At 29.0% G+C, this 25,305-nt stretch overlaps 6 protein-coding genes across 7 annotated transcripts in view; 1 reads left to right on the top strand and 5 right to left on the bottom strand.

The window, feature by feature from the left end:
- The window catches only part of p130CAS (Serine_rich_CAS and FAT-like_CAS_C domain-containing protein p130CAS), an 87,980-nt gene extending 83,686 nt beyond the window's left edge, over positions 1-4,294 (top strand). Inside the window, exons 8-9 of the mRNA XM_086913128.1 lie at positions 328-684; positions 980-4,294. Of these exons, the coding sequence (XP_086769254.1) occupies positions 328-684; positions 980-1,267 (645 nt within the window). The 3' untranslated portion in view covers positions 1,268-4,294. The remainder of the gene's footprint in view (positions 1-327; positions 685-979) is intronic.
- Positions 1-6,609, bottom strand: part of HLH54F (basic helix-loop-helix domain-containing transcription factor HLH54F) — a 106,407-nt gene extending 99,798 nt beyond the window's left edge. Inside the window, exon 1 of the mRNA XM_003690632.4 lies at positions 6,432-6,609. Within this exon, the coding sequence (XP_003690680.2) occupies positions 6,432-6,470 (39 nt within the window). The 5' untranslated portion in view covers positions 6,471-6,609. The remainder of the gene's footprint in view (positions 1-6,431) is intronic.
- vnc (GNAT family N-acetyltransferase vnc) lies at positions 4,309-5,309 on the bottom strand. The gene has a single exon (XM_086913131.1). It carries the CDS (start codon positions 5,307-5,309, stop codon positions 4,758-4,760), a length of 552 nt encoding a protein of 183 aa, XP_086769257.1. The 3' UTR covers positions 4,309-4,757.
- LOC100866676 (GNAT family N-acetyltransferase vnc) lies at positions 4,309-6,316 on the bottom strand. The gene is made up of 3 exons (XM_086913132.1): positions 6,220-6,316; positions 6,030-6,144; positions 4,309-5,568 (listed from the first exon to the last, which is right to left on the bottom strand). Exons 2-3 carry the CDS (start codon positions 6,100-6,102, stop codon positions 5,432-5,434), a joined length of 210 nt encoding a protein of 69 aa, XP_086769258.1. The 5' UTR covers positions 6,103-6,144; positions 6,220-6,316; the 3' UTR covers positions 4,309-5,431.
- Positions 6,610-6,728: 119 nt separating the features above from the next.
- On the bottom strand, positions 6,729-7,954 carry LOC100865648 (uncharacterized). Its single transcript, XM_003690664.4, has one exon. The coding sequence runs from the start codon at positions 7,610-7,612 to the stop codon at positions 6,863-6,865; it is 750 nt and encodes a 249-aa protein (XP_003690712.1). The 5' UTR covers positions 7,613-7,954; the 3' UTR covers positions 6,729-6,862.
- A 1,038-nt stretch (positions 7,955-8,992) lies between these two features.
- On the bottom strand, positions 8,993-23,651 carry axed (BTB/POZ domain-containing protein axundead). 2 transcript variants are annotated; one of them, XM_012494809.3, is made up of 6 exons: positions 23,338-23,651; positions 14,930-15,159; positions 14,417-14,589; positions 13,444-13,700; positions 12,716-13,110; positions 8,993-11,761 (listed from the first exon to the last, which is right to left on the bottom strand). In XM_012494809.3, the coding sequence occupies exons 1-6, from the start codon at positions 23,573-23,575 to the stop codon at positions 11,540-11,542; spliced, it is 1,515 nt and encodes a 504-aa protein (XP_012350263.2). In that variant the 5' UTR covers positions 23,576-23,651; the 3' UTR covers positions 8,993-11,539. The 2 variants fall into 2 exon arrangements, with proteins under 2 accessions (XP_012350263.2, XP_086769252.1); XM_086913126.1 differs by lacking the exon at positions 23,338-23,651 and adding an exon at positions 15,882-16,629.
- Positions 23,652-25,305: the final 1,654 nt, after the last annotated feature.

Here is a 25,305-nt window from a genome sequence, read left to right as displayed (position 1 = left end):
TTCGTTTCTCCTCTCATCTTCTTCTCCTTTGCACTCGTGTATCGACACATCCTATATTTTATTATTATAAATACGTATATTTGCGTTAGCATTACGTTCTAGGGACTTTTGTTACAATTTTTCCTTTTAGTTTCTGCTTAAATAAGTAAGTAAAGATAATAAAAGATAATAAAAGATGGATGATAATTATGTTCTCATGTTTTCGATCGAATGTGAGAGAAAAAATTGCAAAAGTTGATCGGTAACATGGTTAAATGTAAATACGAGTGCAAAGGGTTTAAAAGAGTCGATCTATTTGTTCTCATCTTGAAATTTCGTGAATGGCAGGGTAATTCGACGCTTCTGTTCAAACGGTCGTCGATCATCTCTACCGGCAGCAGCAACAATAGCGGGGCAGGCGAGGATTACGATTACGTGAACCTTGACTCGAGAGAGGTGGTGGCGAAGCAACGCGAGGAAGTGAGAGCATCCCTGCCCCAGGAGCTTCGCAGCAATTACGATCTGCTGGTATCCGAGTCGGACAATGCCACGATTCAAATGCCACCCACGACACCGACACCCATGGACCCCAACGACAAACAATTGTTGGCTTTCTATGCCGCCCAGGTGATCACGCATGGCAATCACTTGACTCACGCGATTGACGCCTTCATGCAGACGGTCGAGCACAACCAGCCACCAAAGGCGAGTACCGTGAACCTGGAAATCCGAATTATAAACCGCGCGCTGTTTAATACGGCGATAAGACTTGCGATAAGAGTAGTTTAGGGGAATAGGGCTTTGGTATTCGGCTTTAGTGCTTGAAATTGGATTTGTGGACAAAGGGATTTGTGGTTGAATGGGATAATAAGGTAATAGAAATTGATATAGTAAGATCGAAAACGTTAGTAGAATAATAGAAGGGATTTGTTTATTTTTCGGAAAGAGGGATTTAATCGATCGAATTAATAAAAAGTTGTTTTTCACGTTTTGAAAACAGGTATTCCTAGCGCATGGAAAGTTCGTGGTGCTGAGCGCTCATAGGTTGGTACACATCGGTGACACGGTGCACAGAAACGTTGTTAGGAACGACGTGAAAACACGCGTGCTAGAGTGCGCAAACGCGTTGAACGAAGCACTGAAACAGACAGTGTCGAAGACGAAACAGGCAGCTCAATTCTTTCCAAGCGTGTCCGCCGTTCAAGAAATGGTCGACAGTGTTGTGGACGTCTCCCACTTGGCCAAGGATTTAAAGGTCGCGATAATCAACGGGGCGCAACAACCTTGAACATCCAAAGATCGGGTCCTAATCTCTGACATAAACGAGGGGAAAAAAAGGAGGAAAGAACAAATTTGGATATGTACGAGCTGAAAAAGGATTTGTCGTTTTTATTTTGGAAAAAGAGGCTACGTTGCGTTGAATTCACGACACCTCTGACAAGTTCCTTGGATTGATTGACAATCCTAATGATCAAACAGTTACTATCCATTAGGAACGTATACGAACTATAGTAGAAATGATAAAAAAAAAAAAAAAAGGAGGGAATAAAAAATTTGTCATAGATCATGTATTCATTACAGATTTGATAGAAAGAAAAGAACGACTCATCCGTTAGGATATCGCGATGCTTAATCATCCAATCAAAAGGAGAGATAATATGAAGAAAAAATGAAGAATAAAGTGACTAAACGACGATAAAAATTAAAATTGATAGATTTGTTTGAATAAATACGAATGAATGTAGATTCGAAAAAATCTAGCTTTTGGTTTGGATGATTGCAAAGTAGTAGATCGTAGAAACGTGAATTATTGATTGTTAAAATGAACTGGACCAGGAAAGAAAACGCCAATTTGCTTTTTCGCTCAAGACTAGAAATTACATTCTTCCCTCTTGTTTGCAATAAAGAGTTCTCGAGGCCTATCGTTACTTAGATATACGCAACTGCCAAAGCCACAGGTATATAGAACGTAAGGGAAAGCTCCTTTTAAAATGAGCGTATGTTTCTAATGTACTCGAGAATATAGAGATCGTAGATCGTTTTTCTAGGAAACCATGTAACCGTGTCGTACATTAGCTAGAGGTGTGGAATTAATTAAACGACGTAAAAGATCGATAGTATGTGTAGAATGTGTTCGAAATGATTCTCGAAACGTGTATTGTTTGCTTGAAAACGAGATTTATTTCGAACTTGATACGCAGTTGTCGTTGCCAGCGTGTTAATTATTGTTATTCTAGGTGTGTATCATGTGACGAAAACTTAAGTAAGCAAAATATGAAACATTTTCATTTGCAAGTATGTTTACAATATATTATACTGCAACGAAAATATTGATTAACTTTAATAAGATTGATAAAATAAAAAAGAAAACGCAATAGCCTAATGTTTCTTGCAAAATGAGCTGCAAATGCAACAAGGAATTTTTTTATATATAAGAATACTTCGTAACAGCAACGTTTATGGCATTAACCTTTGTATCGAAAAATTCGAATGCAAAAAACGCTGTCTTTTTAGAGGCCAATTTTAAACGAATTTTATACAATTTTACCGCCATGGCGCGACTTTTTCGTGTCACATCTTTTTACGGGTCTTTCAACATATTTGATCAGTCGCAAACGCACAGTAAAGAGACTGCAAAAAAAAAAAGCATCAGATTTGTAAGCCGTTTACAATCATTCCAATAATTTAATTCGATTAAAAGACGTGTTCCCTTTACAGGAGCGATACGAAAATAATAACTTGGAAACAATACGAAACGAATACGCCTTATATACGATAAATTTATCGATTATCGTTGGCTAACTCACTCCTACCGATTATAAAATTTTTCATTGCGATCGCAGCGTTTCCTTATCGTAGAGGTTAGTTTTAGATTATTCTGGTGTACGCTTTAAAACTTTTATAATCGGCAGGATTGCGATTATTTTATTAAAAGAAAATACATATTTAAAAAAAAATGTATAAGAACTTTTTTTTTTAATTCAATAATTTACATAAACAAATTGTATTCTTCGATTATCTATAAAATTACAATCTTACGTTTTATAAAAGGTAATCGACAACCGCAAATTTATAACACAGCTTTAAAATCCATTATATCATTTAAAGTATTTACTTTATCATCTTTCAAAATGCAATTTTTTTCTGTATCTTCTTTTTTACGGAAAAAGAAAAAAAGAAGTCGTTGAAGTAAAATATCAAAATGTTAAGGAATAAGTTAAGAACGATCATTCAACATTTAGAGAGTATTTACCACGATATAGCTTATACTTTATTTTTTAGAGATTATATAATTGAAGTATATCTTGTAAACATGAAGTTCGTTTACGAGAATTGTATAATTTATTGGCGGAGCGTTTTTGTAAGATAAAATGCAATTTTCAAATAATTATACTTTACTGTATATTTAGAATTTATACATAGGTGATATCAATAGGTGCTTATCACATTCTCATTGAAAATCATATTCCAATTAATTGCGACGTGCTATTAAGTGGAATAATTTTTTTTTCTTTTTTATATCAAGAAAAAAAAGAAAATGTGAAATGCATGAATTATATATATTGCCTTTGTACTATCATGTCATTTCGTTTGATCGCACATCGTACCTGGAATTTTGTTATATTGAAATAATTTTGCAATCGGGGAATGTTTTTAAAATTCTGAAAACATTTATAAATGAAGTTTTTTATCAATAAGAATTCTCAATTAGAATTTAAATATTGATGGTTCATTAATTCTAATTAATTTAAATTGAGAACTTATATAAATTGCGTAAATAATAAACTGTTAGAAATTTTTATCAGGTACATTAATTACGGAATTAAAAAATTAAAAAATCAATCTAAGGACTTTCAAATTAGTCCTTTAAACTTGAAAATAGTTTGTGTTACTTCAAGGACATTTAATATGTACATAAGTATATTTATATACATATATATGTATATTATAATTATTCCTATTACGATGTATACACGAATACAGTAATCAACGCAGCAGTGACGAAAGAAATGAAATATTTAAAAATTTTTGTGCAATTATAAAACTTTAATTTTTAAGTATTTGATCATACTCAAGAACATACATAAAGTATTTACAGATAGAAAAAATGATTAGAATTGTTTTAAATAATACAAATACAAAGACCAGATAATGAATGAATATTGAAAAAGAAAATTTTTCTTTAAAAAGTTATATCATCTTGCATTTGATTTGCTTGGTGAAATCTGGGTGATAATTTTGTATACTGACGCGTTACTTGTATATTATAGTTTCAAAATGATTCAATAAAGATTAATTGAATACAGGTAGAAAATGATAAACCTTTCATCATCATCTCTATTCATCATCTTTATTATTATATTAAGATTCATAGGTCTTAAATAACATAGTATCAATTAACTACACGCAATGTTACATTTGTTAGAAACTTTTTAACTCAATTTGCATTGAAGTACATACATTATTTAGAAGTCTCTCTCCTATTCCCTGTATAATTATTAACAAGTACACCTTCTTGTAATAGCATATAAAACATTTCATATGTCTTAGGTAAGGCTTGAATGAACACAAATATCCTAAGTGTTTGCAAAATTTTCATAGTGATAATATGTATATTAAACATTCAAGCCATGATGCTTGACTTATCAATATTTCATATATTTTTCGTGAAAATTCATTTATGAAAAATACATATTGTATGATTAAATTCAGTATGGAATTAATGATGCAAAAAATCATCAACAACCTAATAATTATATATGAACATCCCAATCTGACTATGAACGATCACAGCATCTGCCAGTATGTATGTGTGTATTACCATCTTTGTTTGTTTTTTCTTTTGCATTTTTTTCCATGTAAAAGCTGCTAAGATCACGTTTCATTGCATAAGCATCTTCTCCATCTGCATAATATTTTGGTTCGACTTCTGATACTTCAAATTGCAAACTGCTTGTATATAAATTCAAAGCTGCCCGATTACTTCTACGAACATGTAGAGAAACATATTTTGCTCCGAAGCATTCAACCATTGCTCTGGAAGCCTGATTCATAAGTTTCTGAGCAATACCAAGCCTTCTATGAGATCTTTTTACTGCCAAACTTGTAATGTGTCCATGTGGATTATCCTCACAATCTTCTTCCATTTTAGCAAGAACATAGCCCACTATTCTGCCTTTTTCATCTTCTGCTACGTAACTTAATTGTGGCCAAGAAAGAGCATGATACAAATAATATTTCATTTGATAATTTTCTGGTAGACATTGCAAATTACAATGTTGTATATTCAACAAATCATCTGTTGTAGCACAACGTATATTTATAGACATTTTGATTACTTATAATGTTATGGATATATAAGTGAAAGACAATTTTGCTTTGGTCAATTCTCTTTTTTTGATATATTTTCTCTTATTACTAATCACTTTGTTTCAAATTTATAAATGTGATTTTAATCTTTGCGAATCTTTTTCATACGAGATCTACCATTCTTTAAGTCATTTACAGGTGAAGATTCACTCATACCACCCAATAGTTCTCGAACAAACCTGAATCTTGAAAGGAAAAACTTCCAAACTAAATACCAACCTGTGAAAAAAGACAAAACAAACCTTTAAGGATGAGAAATCTTGTAAAAATTGAACACCTACATTAAAACTTCTATTAAGCATAAAGACTACATATAATTCCAGTTGTTATAAAAATTATTTCTAACGAGGATACCGAATTAAAGAATAAACTAAATAACGTAATGGGAATATAATTAATATTACAAACAATAACCATAGAGAATTTTATATATATTAATATATATATTATAAGAAAAAGATACAAAACAAAATAGGTTTTGTTATATTAAAACCTAAATTGACGTCAAGATTATGCATACATGTAATGAAAAAGATTAAGTATGTAAGTATGTAGTCAACTCTCCTACTATACCTTCAACTTCGGAACTATATGACTATTCGACAGGTCGGATAACAATGTTTCGAAACACTCTGCATACCGCGCAGCAATAACGGAACGTTACTATCTGTCGTTCTTACCCAGCAGCACCAGGCCAAATACTATGAGTAGACTCGATATCACGGAGAAGGCTGCTAGGACGATTTCCTGCATTATTAATTCCGTACCTCGATTATCAATATACTAACGAACTTCCTAAAATGACACACACGGGAATAGTGTCATAACCTCTTTATATTTTTTGCTTTTTTAACAAAATATTAAATTCACCACATAAAGAAACACGAATGATAAATTTAGCACCACGTCGAACACAAATTTTATCTGCGTTTTTCGTTCACTAGCAGCACGCCATTTTGAATACGTGATGAAGTAGTGTGTATAGGTTATAAATTTTTTTTCCCCCTCCAATTGTGTAAATAAATTTCCCAGCGTAATTTAACAAGAGATATAATCTTTCAAGAATATATTACGTAACTTACCAAAGTCCAATAGCTTATATTTCTTTCATCGATCAACATTTCACATACAAAAACTTGAAAATAATTAAAATAGACTATCGACTTTTAAATAACCAACGAATAAAGCCGACAGGAAACAGTTATAAACCGCGATGATATGTGCGCAATCGCACCATTTCCGGAACAATCTGTTAGAGCGGTTTTATTTAAATTTCTAAAAATTTGTCAAATTTTTTAAAAATTTATTCTAATATTATAATATTTTAACAAAGATGTTAAGAATAAAAAGTTCAGTGATATCGTATAAAGCATAGAACATTTTATAACTAAAATGATATACAATGTGTTTATTACTGCTATATTCAAAATACAATTAATCAATTTAATCAATAATATATATTAAATACTCATATTATACAGAAAATTTTAAATAATAATTAATTCATTAAAATTTAATTTTCTTCTTCATCAAGTTCTTCTAAATGATCTAATTTAAGTTGTTTTGATCTATCTACCTTCACTATACATTTTTCTTTCTTAACTTTTGTCTTTCTTTTCTGACCAACAACATATTCTGGCATAATAAGTTTACTATTCTTAAAGACTGGCTTATCATTGTTTTCAATAATAATTGGTACATTATCTATATTATTAGTATTATTTTCAGGTTTTTTAAATCCAATTTCAGTAGATATCTTCTTTTTCTTGGATTTAAACATTATCTTCATTTGACTTTTGTTAACTAAATCAGATTCATTTATATCCATTTTTTCTGATTGTTTCATTTTTTCCAATGATCTCCTTGCTTTTAATTCTTTTAAAAATGACAATGCAGCTCTTGTATTACTTTCTTCTGTCATGTCATCATTGGATACATCATCCAAACTATATTTTTTCCATTTATGAGGATTCTTATGAAAATCTGGTATACTTCTATTAAGAGCACGTGGTGCTGGACCTTCCGGTCTCTTAAATATACTTTCTTTACCTCTAAATCTTCTTGTTTGACTTTGACGGCCAGCTTTTAAAATTTGAAAATAGTTTGATTGCTCAATATTTGAATCCATATCCATGGGTTCATTAACAATTTTATTCTTATTACATTCTTGTTCTGCATCTGATAATTTATCAAATAATAATTTTTGTCTATTTGCAAATGCTGTATCACCCCCATGTAAAATAAAATTTCCAGTTGTATGCATTTTATTTATTTAGCATTAACTTATTAATTTTTCAAGTTAGATAAAATATTTTATAAATGTTAACACCAAAATATAATTAACATAAAAAAAGTAATATATAAATTATATACGGCGTACTAATACGTTACAATAGATTAGAACATTTAATAGATATTTATTTAAACATATGTTTTATATTTTCATAGACTTTAAAGTTATTTATTGTCACTATGCCTATTTTTAATACTTAAAGATTTAAAAAACGTAAAACTATAATATTGATATTATACTAGGTTGTATGTACGCCGCCATTTTATCTCGAAGATAACTATCGATGTTAAAATCATAGAAAAATTTATATGAATATATATATCGCTATATATCAGTTTAATAATAAGCAAAATAAAAACATATCAATAAAACATAAATAATGATATTATTAATTTAGAAAATTATATTTTCACAAAATTATAAGAATAAATTTTAGTTATTTATAGTATAAATGTTTGTGATTTTGTAAAAATAATTTTTAAATATTATTTATTTACATTAAAATAGACATAAAATAGACATAATAGTTTAAAAAATAGATATTTATATGACATATTAACGATAAAAATTGGATTGAATAAATTCCGAAGATTTTTAATCATTTTAATCATTTTTAATCTAAAATTTTTAATAGATTAGGCAAAGGAAATAATAAATTTAATTAAATATCAAAATCATTTTTTGAGTGCATAAATTTTACAACAGTATAGAGAACAAATATAGATTAAAAAAATAAATAATAGAAAAATATAGATAGAATAAAAATTCGGAAATCAGCGCCATCTGCAACGCTGTAACTGAAACTAATATATATATAATATATATATATAGACATATAATAAGAGAAATATATAGAACAAATAATCAAGAAAATAGAAATAGAATAAAAATTTCAATGTCTTTATCTTCACAATACCGTAAATCTATATAGCATCTTTTGAATAATTTTATATAAAGACATCTTCAATATTCACAAGATAGCATAGATGATCAATTCTTATTCTATCTCTAATCTTTTTTTACTATTTGTTGTCTTTACCTTTTTGTGTTTCATTTTCGAGTTCATATTCTAAAGATGACATTGATTTTATAATTTTTATCTATCTCTATTTGCTTTTTTTATCTATATGTTAGTTTCATTTACGGCACTCTGGAGATGGCGCTGATTTCCTAATTTTTATTCTATCTCTGTTCATTATATGTTCTCTTTGTCTATACTTGCTAGTGACCCTTAACCATAGACAAAAATTGATCATACTTTCAGCAAATCTTTTTTGAAATTCTAATATATTTAAATCTTTAAAAAAAAATATAGATTATTATATTTTGGACTTTTAATAAAAATTAGTATTAAGATTTCTATGCTCGTTTTATTTTCACTAGAATTTATTACATTTGCAATTTTTTTTTTCAATTTTTTCTTGGTTTACAGAAATATATAAAATGAATTGAAAAATATTATCACACATAATTTACATAAGCTATTATAAATAATCAATGATTCAAAATGAATTTATTTGTTTTTATAACTCGATTCAATAAATTTGAACAAATAATCGATCAGATTATAATATTCTATCGATTTGTAAATAATCTTTAACACACAATAGACTTAGCGATACTCGTATAGTCACATTCGATCTTAACGTAATCTGAATACGAGCCGCAATGAATAAAATTTAACCGATCAAATAGCAACACGAGATTTAATGACTAATGCATAATGGTAACGACAATAAACGCCTACGCGGCTATTTATGACATTAGCTCGCGAAAGGTGCTTGTTAAACGAATATGACAATTAACGTGAAAACGATGAATATCGCTTCAATAATCACGATTTTTTGCATCTATTATAATGATGTGATATCATATTTACTAATAAAATTCGATGTTAACAATTATATATTATATTCGGTTTAAACATAAACACTTGATGATTTTTAATTAATACTAATAATAATTCTAATAGAAAAATATATATATGTATATATATTGGCTAAAAGAGAATAAAAATCTAAAAATGTAAATGTAATATTATTCATATATTATTCATATATTAATATATTAATATAAAAATTAATTTAAATGTCATTACATTTTCAATAATTAAATGAATATAAAAACTATGTTAATATTTAAAAGCGCATAAGAATATTTAAATTTTGTACTGTTTATCTTTATAACAATAATTTGATAATAATTTTTATAACTAGTAAAGGATAGTAATAGTTTTAACATTTTTTTAAATGAATTTTTAAATTACAATATTAACCATAGAAATTCTTTAAAGAAATCAATCAAGTGTATATTAAATTTAAACCAAATATTTTAACCATACTAGCTCTAAGTTGACTTTACCCTTTAAAATTTAAGCTCAACATTTACTTAATAACAAAGAGATAACTCGGAGCTGTTTTAAATCAGATGATAATTGAAGTGGACGTTCGAAATGTTATAAACATATAAAATCTTGAGAGAAATGATAATTGTGAAAAATGTAATCTAAGCATTACTGTTTATAGTAATTTGATATGGCGCATAGAAAAATTATTGTAAAAACGAAATTTGCGCTGTTGAACGTCGCACCATTCACACGGACCAGCCATGGTTCCACACTTTAACTCATAATTTAAATGCTATACTATACTTTGAACAGCAATTATGAACACAACGAAAATAGCATTAACATACAACAAGATACAGGTAATAGTGACAATGAAAAACTAAGAATTCCATACAGGTTGATTATTTTTACAAAAAATTTTTGACATTTTTTTATCTTTATTTTCATTAAAAATAATAATATATGAATTAATACAGAAGAAAATTAAGAAATCACATAAATAATTGTCTGTATGGAATTTTTAATTTTTGATACATAGAATTATAAATACTTTTTAAACATTTTTTTGAAAACTTATTCTTAAAAATCTTTAAAATTTTACATCAAAGATAATGAATAAAATTTTAAATAGATATGAAATTAATCGTACTTGATATTATCATATCATTTGACCCCATAAATGATACAAATTTCAAGATACAATACTCTTTATCAATATTATTTTTTTTTTTTTAGAATTGATCTATTTTAAAATAGTAATTTAAAAATACGATTTTCAAATAAGTTTTTTCTTCAGGATCATGTCAATGTTAAGTTATTATCAAGAAGTTTATAAATATTTGCTTTATATGCAATACAATTTAAAAAAATCAATATAACTGACTGATTATTATAGGAAAAGTTAAGCAAATTTTATTTCTATAATGTATATACGAAATCATCATCGTATTATTTTTGAAACTGAAAATTTCTTTTTATCAAAATTTATTGTGGTTATATAACAAGTAAATATCTCTATAAAAGAAAATGAAAATGATAAAATATGTAAATCACAAAACAGTCATTTAAAATTCGAAAACATTTCAATCATATAAAATTCTTTTTTCTACTCTAAGAATATATCTCATCTCAAGGAGGAACGTCATATCTAAAAGCTTATATATAAAACTAACGAAAAACGACATTATTAACGTATAATGCATAATTAAATTTCAGCCTCTTTCAGCTTTCTTGTCATTGTATAATGAATTTTATTTGCAAAAATAAAATAAAAAAGGAAAAAAAAAAAAAGAACAAATATGAAAACGAAACGAGATCTATAAGACAAGCTCTGAACGATATTTCAGCGATACGATAGCAAATGATTCTTGATATCGATTCAATACAGAATCATTATCCTTAGCATCTAAATTAGTGAGTCAAAAGATCAGAATGTTTTACATCATAATACGTTACAAAAGACTCGGTAAAAAAGAAATTTAATTTTCGGTGGGAGATTCAAGAATCTACCGATTTCATCGATTCCTCTTTATCTTGATTCTTTTTGTCATTCAATCGAAAATACATGCGAGAACTCGTACGAGACAATTACCAATTCTCGCGCAAGTCCTCTGGCCTTGAGTTGCACATTCCTTTCTTCTATTCCTTCGATTGTCTTGGCATTCTTTTTTTCCTGGTTTTGACATCCTGCAGCTTTGATCCTCGTACGTCCTAACACCGACTCTTGGTGTGCTGGTTAATCTGGGTAATGGTCCACCGATCGAATTTCTAAGCTAAAAACAATATAAATCTTTTTTATACGATTATTTAACACAATCGAAATATTTATTTTTAATTAAGTTTCAAATATGTGAGATTTTTGAGAAAAATTTGATTTCTCTTGTTTTATTGTTTTATTGTTTCGAATTTTTCTTTCGAAACGATGAATATTTTTATTTTCGAAGTATTAATAAAATGAATTTTTAGCAAAAATAAAATTTATTGCATACTTATAAAAAAATAAAAAAATAATTCAAAGTGTATTGGAATTTTTATAAGATAATACAAGTTATATTCAAAAATATAAATTTATTTACCGTTCTTCTACGTTTATTATAGTATATCCCATTTGATTTCATATCTTCTGATTTATTATTTATTCTGTACTTTCTAACTGTCATATTGAACTTTGTGAGTAAATACTTCAACACACTATGAAAATAAAATTTATTATCTAGTTTTTTGTTTTCTCTTTCAAAGTGTAGATATGTAAATAATTTTTGTTTATTTTATCTTCTTTAATTAATTTTTAGTTTAAAAAGAGAAATAAAAAATTATACGTATAAAATCACACTTGTTAAATGCCAACATATTATATAAAAAATAGCCAAAAAATATTTTTAAACAGAATTTGAACACACTATTAAATCAATGAACCATGGACAGATAGTATGATTTATACTGACTGATACTGATCATGAACGCGGTATTCAGCAGTAAGATAAGTACTAACTCCTGATAAGTAAAGTGTATTTCACTTTCACTGCGATAACACCTCGAACAATATGACTCTTATCCAATTGCGGAAGATTAACGGTAATATAAGAAATAACAACAAATAGAAACAAACAATACGTATCTTGGCGATTTTTGATTATTAAAAAAATTTGAATGAACAAACTCTTTTGAATAACCAACTCTTTGCACGATACGAAATTCACGGTTGAAAACAAATGTCAAAAACATACCTCTTCGCTCTCGTCATTTCTCGTATGTCCCAAAATTCTAGCCACGATATAAGCTGACTCCTCGCTCGAGAGGATTCCACTTGCCATAGGGCCTTCGATGAATTCTCTGTCGGTCATAAGAGGATATCGAACGCTGTACCATACATCATCGGATAAAGCGGATCTTTTATTGCTAGCCGATGGCTCGACACCGTTCCTTCTGCACTCAGACGCTGCCCACCTGTCCAAAGCGTGAAACAGCGTAGATTCGTTGGCCAATCTCAGGCTGTCACGACATGCCAATTCCTCGACTTCGGCGGAGTTCAATTCCTCAAAATGTTCCTGGTCGAAAACCGCCTCTGGTTCCGAGTCGATCACGTTCAAACAAGCGGTCAGAAGTCGCGTACAGACTGCGGCTAAGATTTCAAGCTTTTAATCATTCGTTCTAATCCTGGGGAAGGAGAAAAGGGAATTTAGTAGATGTTGGAATTGGTTAATGGTATCTCTATTGGATATTCTTCCGAAAAAGGTAACCTATCGACGAGAAATTTAGAGAGAATGAAATTTAAAAAATATTGATACATGAAAGAAAATAACATCACGATTGGAGGTTAAGGTACCATTGCTGTAAGCGATATTCGATATACTATATTTACAGTCGAAATCGAGAATTCAGATACGATAGTTAAAAATTGTAATTTTTGTCAGGTAAAAAGATTCGAATGTTAAAAACGATTTAAAAATAATACCTATTTCACCAGCATCGTCTCCAGGTGCCGGAGGAGCCGTGGGTAAGTTCGACGATCGATTGAGACCAGAGGTTATGTGGTTCGCATAAAGGCTAAGACCTTGGTAGATTTCGAGCACAGTGTTCGAGTTCAGATTTCTTTCGAGATATTGAACAGCGAGTCGTGCCAATTCTGGACAAAGATATTGATGAGCTGCATCGAGGGTTGCTCTAGCAGTGGATACAGATTGAAAATTGATCGGCTCGTCGAGAAGATATCTGCAAAGAAGAGACGAACTTCGACTTGGTGCGAAGGAAAACAGTTGCCTTAAGACATTTGTATTATCAAATAACCATACTTTTTTCACATTTCTTAAACAATTTTTTTATTCATATTTGTTCCATATTTTAATATGTATATATATATATATATTTTTTTTTCTTCCTTCGAAGAAAAATTTGTAAAATATTAATCCTTTCTTGATATATTCTTATCTTTTTAACTTCATATTACTACTGTTGAGTAAAATATATTTTGTATCAAATATTTCCTGTTGAGATTTAGATTGACCAATTCGAATTTTGTAAATTCTAACATGAATTTTTTCGAAATTTACAATATTTGCAATATTTTTTTCTATGACACTGAGATTTAATCATTCTTCGTTTGCAACAAATTATTAGTGAGAATGTTATTAAAATGAAGATCCAAAAATAGGCGATTGTACCAATTATTGTCAATGTATATATAGACGTTGCCATAATAGCGCAGTGACTTTTTTTTAGAAAGAAACTTTCAAACAAAGTTTATTTTGATGAACAATTTTTTATTAATTATCTTTGAAATGTTGTAAAGTAAAAAAAAAAAAAAAAATCAATTAATGGAATATTTTGTAACACAATCCTTTAAAAAAAAAGTTTAATTTCCCAAGGCAAATATTGAAACTAATCGTATCAATATCAATTCTCAACACTTCGATCGATCACGTATTTACCTGAGCAGATAATCGAAGGCTCTTTTTTCCACGTGTTGAAGCTTCAAAAGAGGCGGAGGATCGCTGGGTGCAGGTGCGAGAGGACCAACGAGCATCGCGCGAAACCATTCTGATCTTTCAGCTAGCCGTTCCCTTTCTACGCAGTATCTCCACGTGTCTCCAGGTAGACCGGCCTATATTCAATAAAAAGAAGAAGAATCTCTTCGAGTTTCACGATGTGTTGGATCGACATTACAAATTTTCTAAACGCAAGAAACGAATTTATAAAATGCGCGATATATCATTAGAAATTAATATTAAATCAAAAAGTTGAATGAAAATATTTTTTCATTCAGTCGCTGTATGTATATTTTTGAACGAAATAATTTGTTGATAAAAGATTTAAAAAAAATCGGTGAAACAGAAGAAACGTGGATAAAATTTTGATAAAAGTGAAAAAATTCAGGAATATTTTCTCTTATTCTTTTTTTTTTTTTTCTTCTTTTTTCTCTTCTTATTTCTCTTTCCTTTTACCTCGAGAATCACCATATTACAAGTTGGGGATTGCGTTGTTGAAGTTTCTTCAGCGGCGATAAGAGGAACTTGAGACATGTCTTCCGTCGAGTTTCGAAGGATCGCGATTTCTTTCGAAGAGTGGCGCGCGATCGCAGGGAGTATTATGGTCCTCGAGTAAATTCGATTCCGTATACCCTCCCGAATCTTTTGTCGCGACCTTTCAAACTCGATGCATCGTGAGCTGTCGGCTGTAAAAAAAAAAAAAGAAAAAAAACGTGTGTAGAAAGAAACTCGAGATGAGCTCTGAAACTTTGAAGGGATCGTGTTGCAAAACGAATTAAAATTTTTAATTTCTTTGCAAAATGAAAATTAACAAAAGTTAGGATGCAAATGATTGTATCATATTTGCGAAAAATAATGCTTTCCTATTGCGTATAACGTTAGCAATAACGATCGAAGAAAGATTAATTTGATAAAATTTAACAAAAATATTTTGATCCTTTCCACGTATTGAAATCTCTTTTCTTTAATTTTTATGTAACAGAATGGAAGAAATAGAAATTTATTATCGTACCGGAAGAAGATATTTATTAACTATTATTATCATTTATATACCTATATATAACTGTTTCGCGAAATAGGCCAGAAATGAGTTCGATTTTTATTTTTTACTCTTTTATCGTGCAACCTAATAATGATATTTTGCTGGGTAAATATTGCAGTGCAGAAAAGCTACAGTATCTAAATCATACAAGGGTTTGGCACGCTCACTGTAGATAGCATTTTACGTTCGATTGTCTGCTGATCTTGATGTTTCGATCAAACATTAACGACCGGTACGCAAAAAGGAATCAAATTTTCAAAAATTAATTATTCACAATTGGTTGCAAATTTTAGAGATATTAAATGATATATCCTGATCTATTAACGTCCATTACTTATTATACAATTATTCATGATTCCATCTTACCATTGCTGTAAGCGATCGTCATATTGATCATGCACATCGTAAAACCATCGTCACCCTTTATCGTTACCAATTCAATATTCGAATACATAAAATCGATTTTGCATTCAACGCACTTCCTCGATTTTATTTTTCAAAAACCATCCGTTCAACGTTTAAATTACATCTCATATGTACATTTCATTCGTCAAATTTGTAAACTTTGAAAAATTCTTGCTAAAACTCGTGTGCCGCACTTTCTTCACTTTCCCCTCACTTCTCCCCTTACTTACTAACGATAACAACAACAAATTAGAACAATCTTTCCTATTCTACATACAACTACGGCATCGAAGCGTGGTTCATCCTTACATCTTCTCGCGGTTTTTTTATTTAAATACGATTTAACGGAGAGATCATCGCTATTTTTACGGAATATAAAATATAATATTGTCCGTTCTATCGCGAAATCGATTCGATCGATGCGGAATTGGAAGGCAGCAACCCTTTCGGAGCGGGCAGCCTCGCTCGACTGACAGATCGATCGTATAGCCTCGTGCGGCTGCGATGAATGAGTCAGTATATAACGGGGGAATACGTTTTAATGCAAGTGTATATGGTTACGTTTTATCGGCGACAATTATTTATAAACAACGGGTAAAGGTCCTAAGCGGCGTGGAATGTCTATACACGGGAGAAAAGGCCTTATCGATACCTCGAACCGTCCCGGGACCTTTTGGAACGGGAAGGACGGGGGAAAAAGGGAAGCGGATTGTTTTGTCCCGTTTATCGGCGAGAAAAATGCTACCGTCGCACTTTAATTCTAATTAACGATAGTGGAAACGTAAGATTTGAATTTATTATTTATTTTTCATTCGCACAAAGTGTTGGAGATATTAGGAAATATTGAAGAAAAAAAAAAAAAAAATATCAAGAGAAATAACACTGTTTGGAAGTAATAGTGGTAGAAGTAATCGACTTTGATTTAATCGAATTCAAATTTTCATAGAGTCTAATCTAGGAGTAAATCTAATCTAATATAAATTGGAATAAATGTTTGATTAAAGATGATTTTATTGTAAATTGATTGGTTTTATTGTTAATTCTTGATCAATGTTTTTTTAATTTTAGATGTCAATATTCGAATATCGAGATGAATGTTTTGACAGAAAGTATTTCGTTATGTCATAGAAAGTCGGTCTTTGTCGATAATACCTCGAAAACTGCTTTGAACGGCGATTTTATTGTTTAATGCAACAAGTATACATAATAGATATATTCGTATACCAAATTGATGACTGGTGTACATACACAACGTGTCTTATAACAAATATCCAGTATCTAAAAACAATGATCTTGTAACTGTGTTTATAATAATATATATCTATAGCGGTATAACTTTACCGTGTATTATGTGGTATCTGATAATTTTTAGAAAAATATTAAAAAAAGATTATCTCCTGTTTACAATGCATTATATTGTTATTAAATTATAAGGAAGCTCGACAAATTATTTGTATTTGTAAAAGTTATAAGGTATCGTTTAAAAACAACGTGTCTTATTTTAATTTTAATTATCGTTTAAATTATATTTATATTTCCAAAAAAAAAAAAAAAAAAAAGATATTTTCGTGCTCATCTCTCGTCATTTCTTTTCACACGCGTATTTTATCAGAGATGAAAGAATAACACACTGTTGCTCAAAATACAAACAGGTTCGCTGTTCAACATTTCTACGTTGAACTACGTTGTTTCTTTCATTCGAAACGACAATTATGTCTCTTTTTTTTTTTTTTTTTTTTTCCCCTATAAAACGGAGATAGAACAAGAAATCTTCAAAGCTTGTGTTAACACAATTTTGCATTTCGAACGAATAATTAGCAATGCGTTAATCGATTGAAATTTCCGAGAGATGCATGAGATGATTCTACTTTTAAAGGCCATAGTCAAGGCTTTGCGCATAATAAAGGAAAAATAATAAAGAATTTATCTACAAAGAAGATCTTTCATCATAGTCATTTACTTCTTTTATCTCATTTAGTTCTCATAATTCAATTTTTTTTTTTTTCATCTCAATTCTCACTTTGATTATAAATAATATATATTTATTACTAATTTTTTGTTTTTGTAATCGCGAAGGATGAAGAAATTTTGATGAAATTCAATATATCCGTGGAAGAATCTTCTCGTTGTGTAAACGAAACACTTGTAAAAAAAGGAAAAAAAAAACCTATCTCTTCTTCGTGAATCTTGGTTTCGTTAAAATTAGAGCGACCAGAGTGGGAAGAATGAAGAATTTGGGCGGACGTTGGATCAAATAATTTTAGTAAAAAATTTCTCTCGCCCCAAAAATATCCCAATGGAGGCGAATGTAACCTTGAGAATCTTGGCGCCAATGAACTCTCTCTAAATTATCCTATGCTAATCTTAATTCAGAAACGCGCAGAGAAACGCACACCATAGCCCGTCTTGTTCAATTGAATGTACAATTTGTTCCTCGATTCATATTTTCTTTTGCAATTTTAAAGTATATATTAACCGATTTTTTTTTTTTTTCATTCATTCATTCGTGCGTATTTTTTAAATTAAAAAATCGAAAAAAAAAAATTCTTCTCTAGAAATACGCTTTACGTGGTTTTTTTTTTTTTTACTATTTGTTTAATAAAATTTTACGCAATAACGGTACTGAAGTAATTAATATGATACGTGTGTGTGTGTGTGCGTGTGTGTGTGTGTACACGGATAATTAAATTAAACGAGCTCCAACGCGGCCTTTTAATTTAATTGAGATTAATTTCTTCATTTTATAGGCATCTATGTGCTTTTATCTTTTCAAAAGTGTATGTAAATACACTTAATTGTACGAACACAAAATTGAATAGAAATAACACTAATAGGATATGAAATGACTTTATATTTATATTTCAGAGAGAATAAAAAACTGATGAAAAAAAAAATATATATATATATATATTATTATATTATTAAAAGATTTTTAATTTTCTAACTGTTTCTAACTTATGCGTCAGACATTACAGTTAAGCATTCAAGGTGTAAACATTGATATTATATGTTATCCAATGCACGTATTTAATTTCTCACGGTTGCATTAACTAGATTCAGACATGTCGATCAGTATGCACTACGAATAATAATGAGCACTTATTATATATGTAATATAGACATGATTTATTTTTACATCAACGGCGTATCGCGTTCTACAACTTATTCATTCCCGTGCTTTTATTAATGTTTGATTCGCAATCAATATTATCATTTGCAATATTACACAACCGCGTATTCAAATGATACGAACATCTCTCCGATTCCTGTTTTCAATTTTAACGGGGAAGAAATGTATCCCATCTTAAAATAGAAATTATCTTGGAATTATATTGAATATTTGTTCTATACTACAAAAAAAAAAAAAAAAAAGAAAAGAAAAAGAAAGAATAAATAATTGCAAATTCTAATAAACTTGAAATTCAAATTGAAAAGATAATTTTATTTGTACTGTAAACTATGATCAACAAAATATCGATAATAATTTTCAAAGGGATATTTGTTGAACTAATATCAAATACAAACATATCCTGAATAATAAAAACTGTACAAATCATATAGGGAAACATTATACATTTTAATAATTCTTGATCGACGATTCAACGTTTCTTGAGAATCATCATATTAACAAACAATCTTTCTTATTTTTCAGACAAGCAAAGAGGGAAGAAGAAGAAGAAGAAGAAGAATGAGTCGACGATGAATTTTTGGATAAAAAAAAAAGTGGTAAATATGTATAGCGTTTTGCGAGAAATATTTCGACATTTTTCTTCGTAGGCGTATGCAACGATCGTGGCCTCGAAGTCTATTGCGGTACATAATATTATTGTCTCTCGTTATTACGTATATATTCTTGTCGAGCAACTTATCACAGCAAATGGTAAAAAGCGGTGCGTGAATTTGTACGACAAAAAAAACACGTGTTACGACATGTTACATGGTGAATAGGAATGGAGGAATAAAAATGGTAAAAAATTTAACGGAGTTAAATTGCAGTTCTCGAGAGAGAAGAGAAAATTTTTGAAAACTTATAGACACTATATAGTGATTTTATCTAAAGATAAAAATTTTTAATTTACATGGTGAACAGAAATGGAGGGAAAAAATGGTAAAAAATTAACGGAGTTAAATTGGGCTTCTCGAGAGAGAGAAAATTTTGAAAAACTTAGACATCTGAAGATAAAAATTTTTATAGTGAATAGGAAAAAAAAAAAAAAAATAACGGAATTAAAGAGAAGACAAAATTTTTAAAAACTTATAGACAGTATAACGATTTTTATCTGAAGATAAAAATTTTGCAAAAATTTATTTAACGTATTTTGCGTCCTTTCTTGAATAAATGCAAAGTATAATTTTGTATGTACATTTCGTTCGATTGTAAATTTATTTGAATGGAAACGTTAGAAAGAACGAACTCGTAAAACTTTCATGCGTTTACTTTTTCTTTCGCGCTATCTCGTTCTGTCAATGACCATTCATTTCCTTCACAATCGGAGGAAAAAGTAATCGTCGTTTCAAGTAAGTAAGTAAAGCTAATATAATGGAACAATTAGGACGTTTCACTTTTATAGATAAAACACACGATCAAATGTGCACTTTTAAAACAAATATTTTAATGCGATAATACAAATTACATGATGCACTCACAAATTGAAAGGCAAATAAAAATGGAACATTTTGATTAAATTTATCTCGTTATCGTTTATTTATTTTTAACATTTATCTTCATTGAATTATTTATTTTGTTCTTATCAATGTATATTTTTAGCATGGGCAGGAAATATGAATAGAAGAATATGGAATGAAGATGAAATGTAGAATAAAAAAATAAAATGTCAATCATGATTGCAACATATAATATATACATATTTATGAGTTTTAGAAAGAAAATTTGTAAACTCGTCGACAACGAACGATATATATACGATATCCAATGAAGAATAGTTGCAGTAATAATCTTTAATAATCTTTATCATAATTTACTTATGTAACATCATATTGTAGTACAATGAATCTTCAATATCGTCTAGAAAATTTATCGTAATAAGAAACAAAATGAGACGAGTGCAATCTCTTTTCGTGATGTAAGAGTATCGAGGAATTTTAGTATCCATTGGATCCGATTATTCATGTAATATCTTCGTTAAAGGTAGGCATAATTTTATATTAAAATTTTCACCAGAGGAAAAATATTAAGATAATGGATAATAATAGAGATACGATCTTTTTAAGGATCAACAACAACAATGTTTCGAGTTTGCCATTCACAATTAAATCGAATCACAATTGAATCAGAAGTACTTCTATTTAATTTATCTTCGCCCGCATATAATTTCCTTTTCTTGTATTTAAAACCAATCTATGACCCACATAACGGTATTTGAATGAATTGAAGAATTGCAATTATTGCAGATACGTCAATTTAAGTATTTAATCCTGATAATTACATTTTCTTTTTAAAGTTATTGTGCAATATTAATTTATTTTCTTTTTTTCACGTTTAACGAAAGAAAAAGAACATAAATTTTTAACTTGAAATTATATTTAAACATTGCACTGTAAAAACTTAAAAAAAAGGAAGGAACAGTTACGACGAGCGTTTAACTATTATTAACCATAATACCGATTTTTATGCAAACACGAAGAAAGAAATATTATGAGCCTATTTGATTGTTATAAAAAGAGGTCATGATTCAAATAAATATCTAGAGAAACGCTCTAGTTTCAATAGATATGCGAATTAATCCTATATATCCTTAATACTTTTTTATTTTTTAAAATAATATTTGAAACTTTATTTTTCTTTTTTATCTTTTATATAAATAAAGTTTAAATAAAAACCTCGAGTTTAAATTTATTTTTCTTGGCACGAACAAAAATTACGAATGTTTCAATGTACTGGATAAACTAATTGTAACTAATTGTAACGAGGACAGTAACATTTGTGCTACTCAAATATCTTATAAGAAATCTGTAGATAGCCTTTCCTTTCAATCTAATAATCGTCGACACCGTTAATCTCGAAATTGTATTTTATTATGCAACGATCTAAGAATTTAAAGTATATTACGTTCATTAATTTCGTTCAAAATGCGAAAAAAAGTGGAACTTAACAATGAATTGCACCACGATCTCTCGAGACCCTTGCTGCTTTTGGAATCTCCTTTTTGTTCCTGTTCATTCGTCACGCTCTGGTAGAGGCAATGATAAAATCTTAACGCAATGACAATATCCGACGAAAGCGAAAAATGTAAGCAAAAGGCGAAAAAAAGGAAAAAGGAAAAAAAAAAAAAATAATGTTGGAACGAAATAAGAACGTGCGAGTATTCAGAACCTTGAAATCGTAATTAACGCGTTGTATATGCAGAATACTTTTCGTCAAGACTTGGGTTCGTCTTATTTATACACGCGTCACTTCCTTTTTTTCACGTCAAGAAGAAATAAAACGAGATATTTATATATGGTATTCGTCATTTCTGTACAAATAAATTCATTTTTTTATGAAAAATTTGTTTACGTACCTTTTTTAAATTGTATTAAAATAAAGATCGTAAAAGATTTGTACATATTTTATTTTATATTTAATTTTTACGAATTAATTTTTTACTGCAATTTGTAATAAATTTGAAAGATAATATCTTGTTTTTATGACAGGAGAAGTATAAAGAAATGAATATCTAAGGAATGATGGATAAACAGATATGTAGAAACTAGTATGTTAATTAAAGATTTAAGAACAAAACAAATTGTATTACACGTGATGAAAAATTCATTTCACGAGATAGCAACTAGCATATTTTGACTCGCATAGAGGCAAATATATATTCAAGAAACGATGAAAGCTATACAATTATATGGCATCAATGAAAACACGTGTAAATTGACTTGCGACATTATAGAGTTCTTACAATGGTAAAATGTGCGAAAATTACTTGTTAATAGAATTGTATCGATATAGCCTTGAAGGAACCATGCCTTTTTTTTTTTTTTAAGGTACTCAATGTCAAATTAAACGAACCAGGATACTCAGTCCCTGGATGGAACAATGTGTTTTTTGTTCGCCGAGTCGTGGAAGATTTTGTATGCTCGTTACGATTGAGTGTATAATTATATTTTCAAAGAAGTTATTTTATATTATACCATCATAAAACTCTTAAACTATTAACATGGTGCCGTTTCCAGAAAATTATATACGTATGGCATACGTGTCGCTATTATTATCTATTTTTATTTTTTCGGATGATAAAATAGTGATTTGTGATTTATTTATAACTATTTTTTCGTACAAATTATTTATTATTATGGACAATTTAAAATAATGAATTAAAATATCGTACATACAATCTATAAATCTTCCTTTTTTTTTTAAACTTTTCTTTAAATTTTTACAATTTCATAATTAAAATTCTACTCTCACCTCGAATTCCAGCCTCTTTATCCAATCGTTTTTTCCAAAATGTAAGTAATCTCATGTTTGCGAGGTTAATATCGATCCTTTCTTCACGATTCCTACAGAAGAATGCGAATAAAAAGGAAATGATCCATTCGCTGACAATCCACAACACACTACACGCAAAACAGTCGAGAAATTCAGATGTCATCAAATCGCGACAAGATAACAGTTCAGATATCATTAATTGTAACTGTTGAGACATATGTATCTCAGATTCATTTCAACGAGAAAATCTCTAGCGGATAGGGCAATTTTTTAACCCTTTTGTCATCCAAGAAATAAAATCTTCAGCTGTAATTAAAATTAACCGTAAAATTGTATGATTTTTCAAAGTGCAATAAAGATTATAACACATTTCCTTTATGTTTTTCCAAGATAAAACTGATATTCTATACTCTATATATATATATATATATATATATATATATATATATATACAACTTAGCACTTTATATTTAATTGTTAATAATATACTTTATCTTTAATTTTTAATTATAAAAATTCATTTATGGAATTTATATAAATAAGCAATATTTATTTCTATTCATGAATGTACTATGCAACTATCAAAAATCAAATTTATTAATTTCTACATTTAACATAAATTCTTAATAATATATATATATCAGAAAATTTTATCAAATTTTCACTTGAAATTTGTAAACACAATCGATATTTAAGAATTGATAACACAACGTAACCACGAGACAATTATGTTATAACAACAACAACAATAAACTCTCACAGGTTATCAAGCATAGAGGTTATAATTACAGCCAAAGAATCGAAATGACCACGATTCCACTAATTTATTTTTCTAAGGCAAGAAAAATATATTGGATCATTTAAACGTTTATCGTTGTTGAAGAGCAAACGATTCGTAACACGATGGAACCGATACTAGCGTCACTATCAAAACACGTGTTGCGCGAGAGATACTCGAAGAATGAACCGACTGGCAGTAAATCGATGCGCTTTTGTGGTTTCAAAACCGACCACCAGCATCCTGTCTACAAGGAATCACGTGATTAATCTTTTGACACGCACACATATAAGTAAGTGTAAGGATGTGTTTCGTGTACGTGTGACGACCCATCGGACAAGGCGAGAATGGAATAAACCTCGCTGACTAAATGATTTTTTTCCTGTTGTTCGATCATCGAAAGATGATACATATGTCGAGAATCCTAGGAAAAAGTTGTACCACGTAATAGGAAAGAAAGAGACTGAAAACTGTAAAGATAACGATCGAAGGATTGTAAAGAGAGATAAAAAAAATCGAAGAAACCTGATTCGGAAGGAAATTCTTGTTCAATGCAAATTTGAAAATGGAGGAAATTATATTTATGGAAATTTTTTTATCTATGTTTCATTGTAACAATAAATTTTTCTATATTTATAATGGAATTTTGTAGTATATTTTAGTATCTTTTAATATATTTTTGTACAATATTAAAATATAAATAAACAATGAGAACTATTAGATAAAAAAAAAGTATTGCGCTGTTTTTTTAAAGATTATTCTAAAAATACACGATTACATATAACATGAGCTTTCTGTTTTAATATAAAACTTATAAATAAAATAAAACTTATAAAATCAATATAAATGTGCAAAGTATAATGTTTAAAAAAAAAAAGAAAGTATCTGCTCTCGATATATAACAAATCTGATAAATTTTATTATTTTATTGAGAAGATATTATATTATCTATAGCGATAGTACGATGAGGTCACAACAATTGCATATGCTTCCATGAAAAACCAATAAATATTATTGTTCAAACATTTACAAGATGTCATCCGACAGCTGCAATTGCATATTTGATCATTGGTGCTCTAATTATCTACATCTCTGTGCTCTAATCATCTATATTTCTTTATATAGAAAATTATTAATGATATAAAAATGATAAAATTTTATAATTTCAA

This window comes from Apis florea, unplaced genomic scaffold (genome assembly GCF_048593485.1).
Source record: "Apis florea isolate Af1SG1 unplaced genomic scaffold, ASM4859348v1 contig_3496_pilon, whole genome shotgun sequence".
Taxonomy (NCBI): domain Eukaryota; kingdom Metazoa; phylum Arthropoda; class Insecta; order Hymenoptera; family Apidae; genus Apis; species Apis florea.
The sequence above is the reverse complement of the archived record's forward strand: the minus strand, read 5'-3'. Positions and strand labels throughout refer to the sequence as shown.

What these genes read in the sequence shown, in the direction of transcription:
- vnc (XM_086913131.1), bottom strand. Translation starts at nt 5,309, where the DNA reads ATGTCTATAAATATACGTTGTGCTACAACAGATGATTTGTTGAATATA.
- LOC100866676 (XM_086913132.1), bottom strand. Translation starts at nt 6,102, where the DNA reads ATGCAGGAAATCGTCCTAGCAGCCTTCTCCGTGATATCGAGTCTACTC. An exon ending in ATTTGGCCTGGTGCTGCTGG is followed by an intron (nt 5,569 to 6,029) that starts GTAAGAACGACA and finishes CTTTTTTCACAG; the next exon opens with GTTGGTATTTAGTTTGGAAG.
- LOC100865648 (XM_003690664.4), bottom strand. Translation starts at nt 7,612, where the DNA reads ATGCATACAACTGGAAATTTTATTTTACATGGGGGTGATACAGCATTT.
- axed (XM_012494809.3), bottom strand. Translation starts at nt 23,575, where the DNA reads ATGTCTCAACAGTTACAATTAATGATATCTGAACTGTTATCTTGTCGC. An exon ending in TAAAGAGGCTGGAATTCGAG is followed by an intron (nt 15,160 to 23,337) that starts GTGAGAGTAGAA and finishes TTTTTTTTACAG; the next exon opens with CCGACAGCTCACGATGCATC. An exon ending in AGACGATGCTGGTGAAATAG is followed by an intron (nt 13,111 to 13,443) that starts GTATTATTTTTA and finishes TTGAAATCTTAG; the next exon opens with CCGCAGTCTGTACGCGACTT.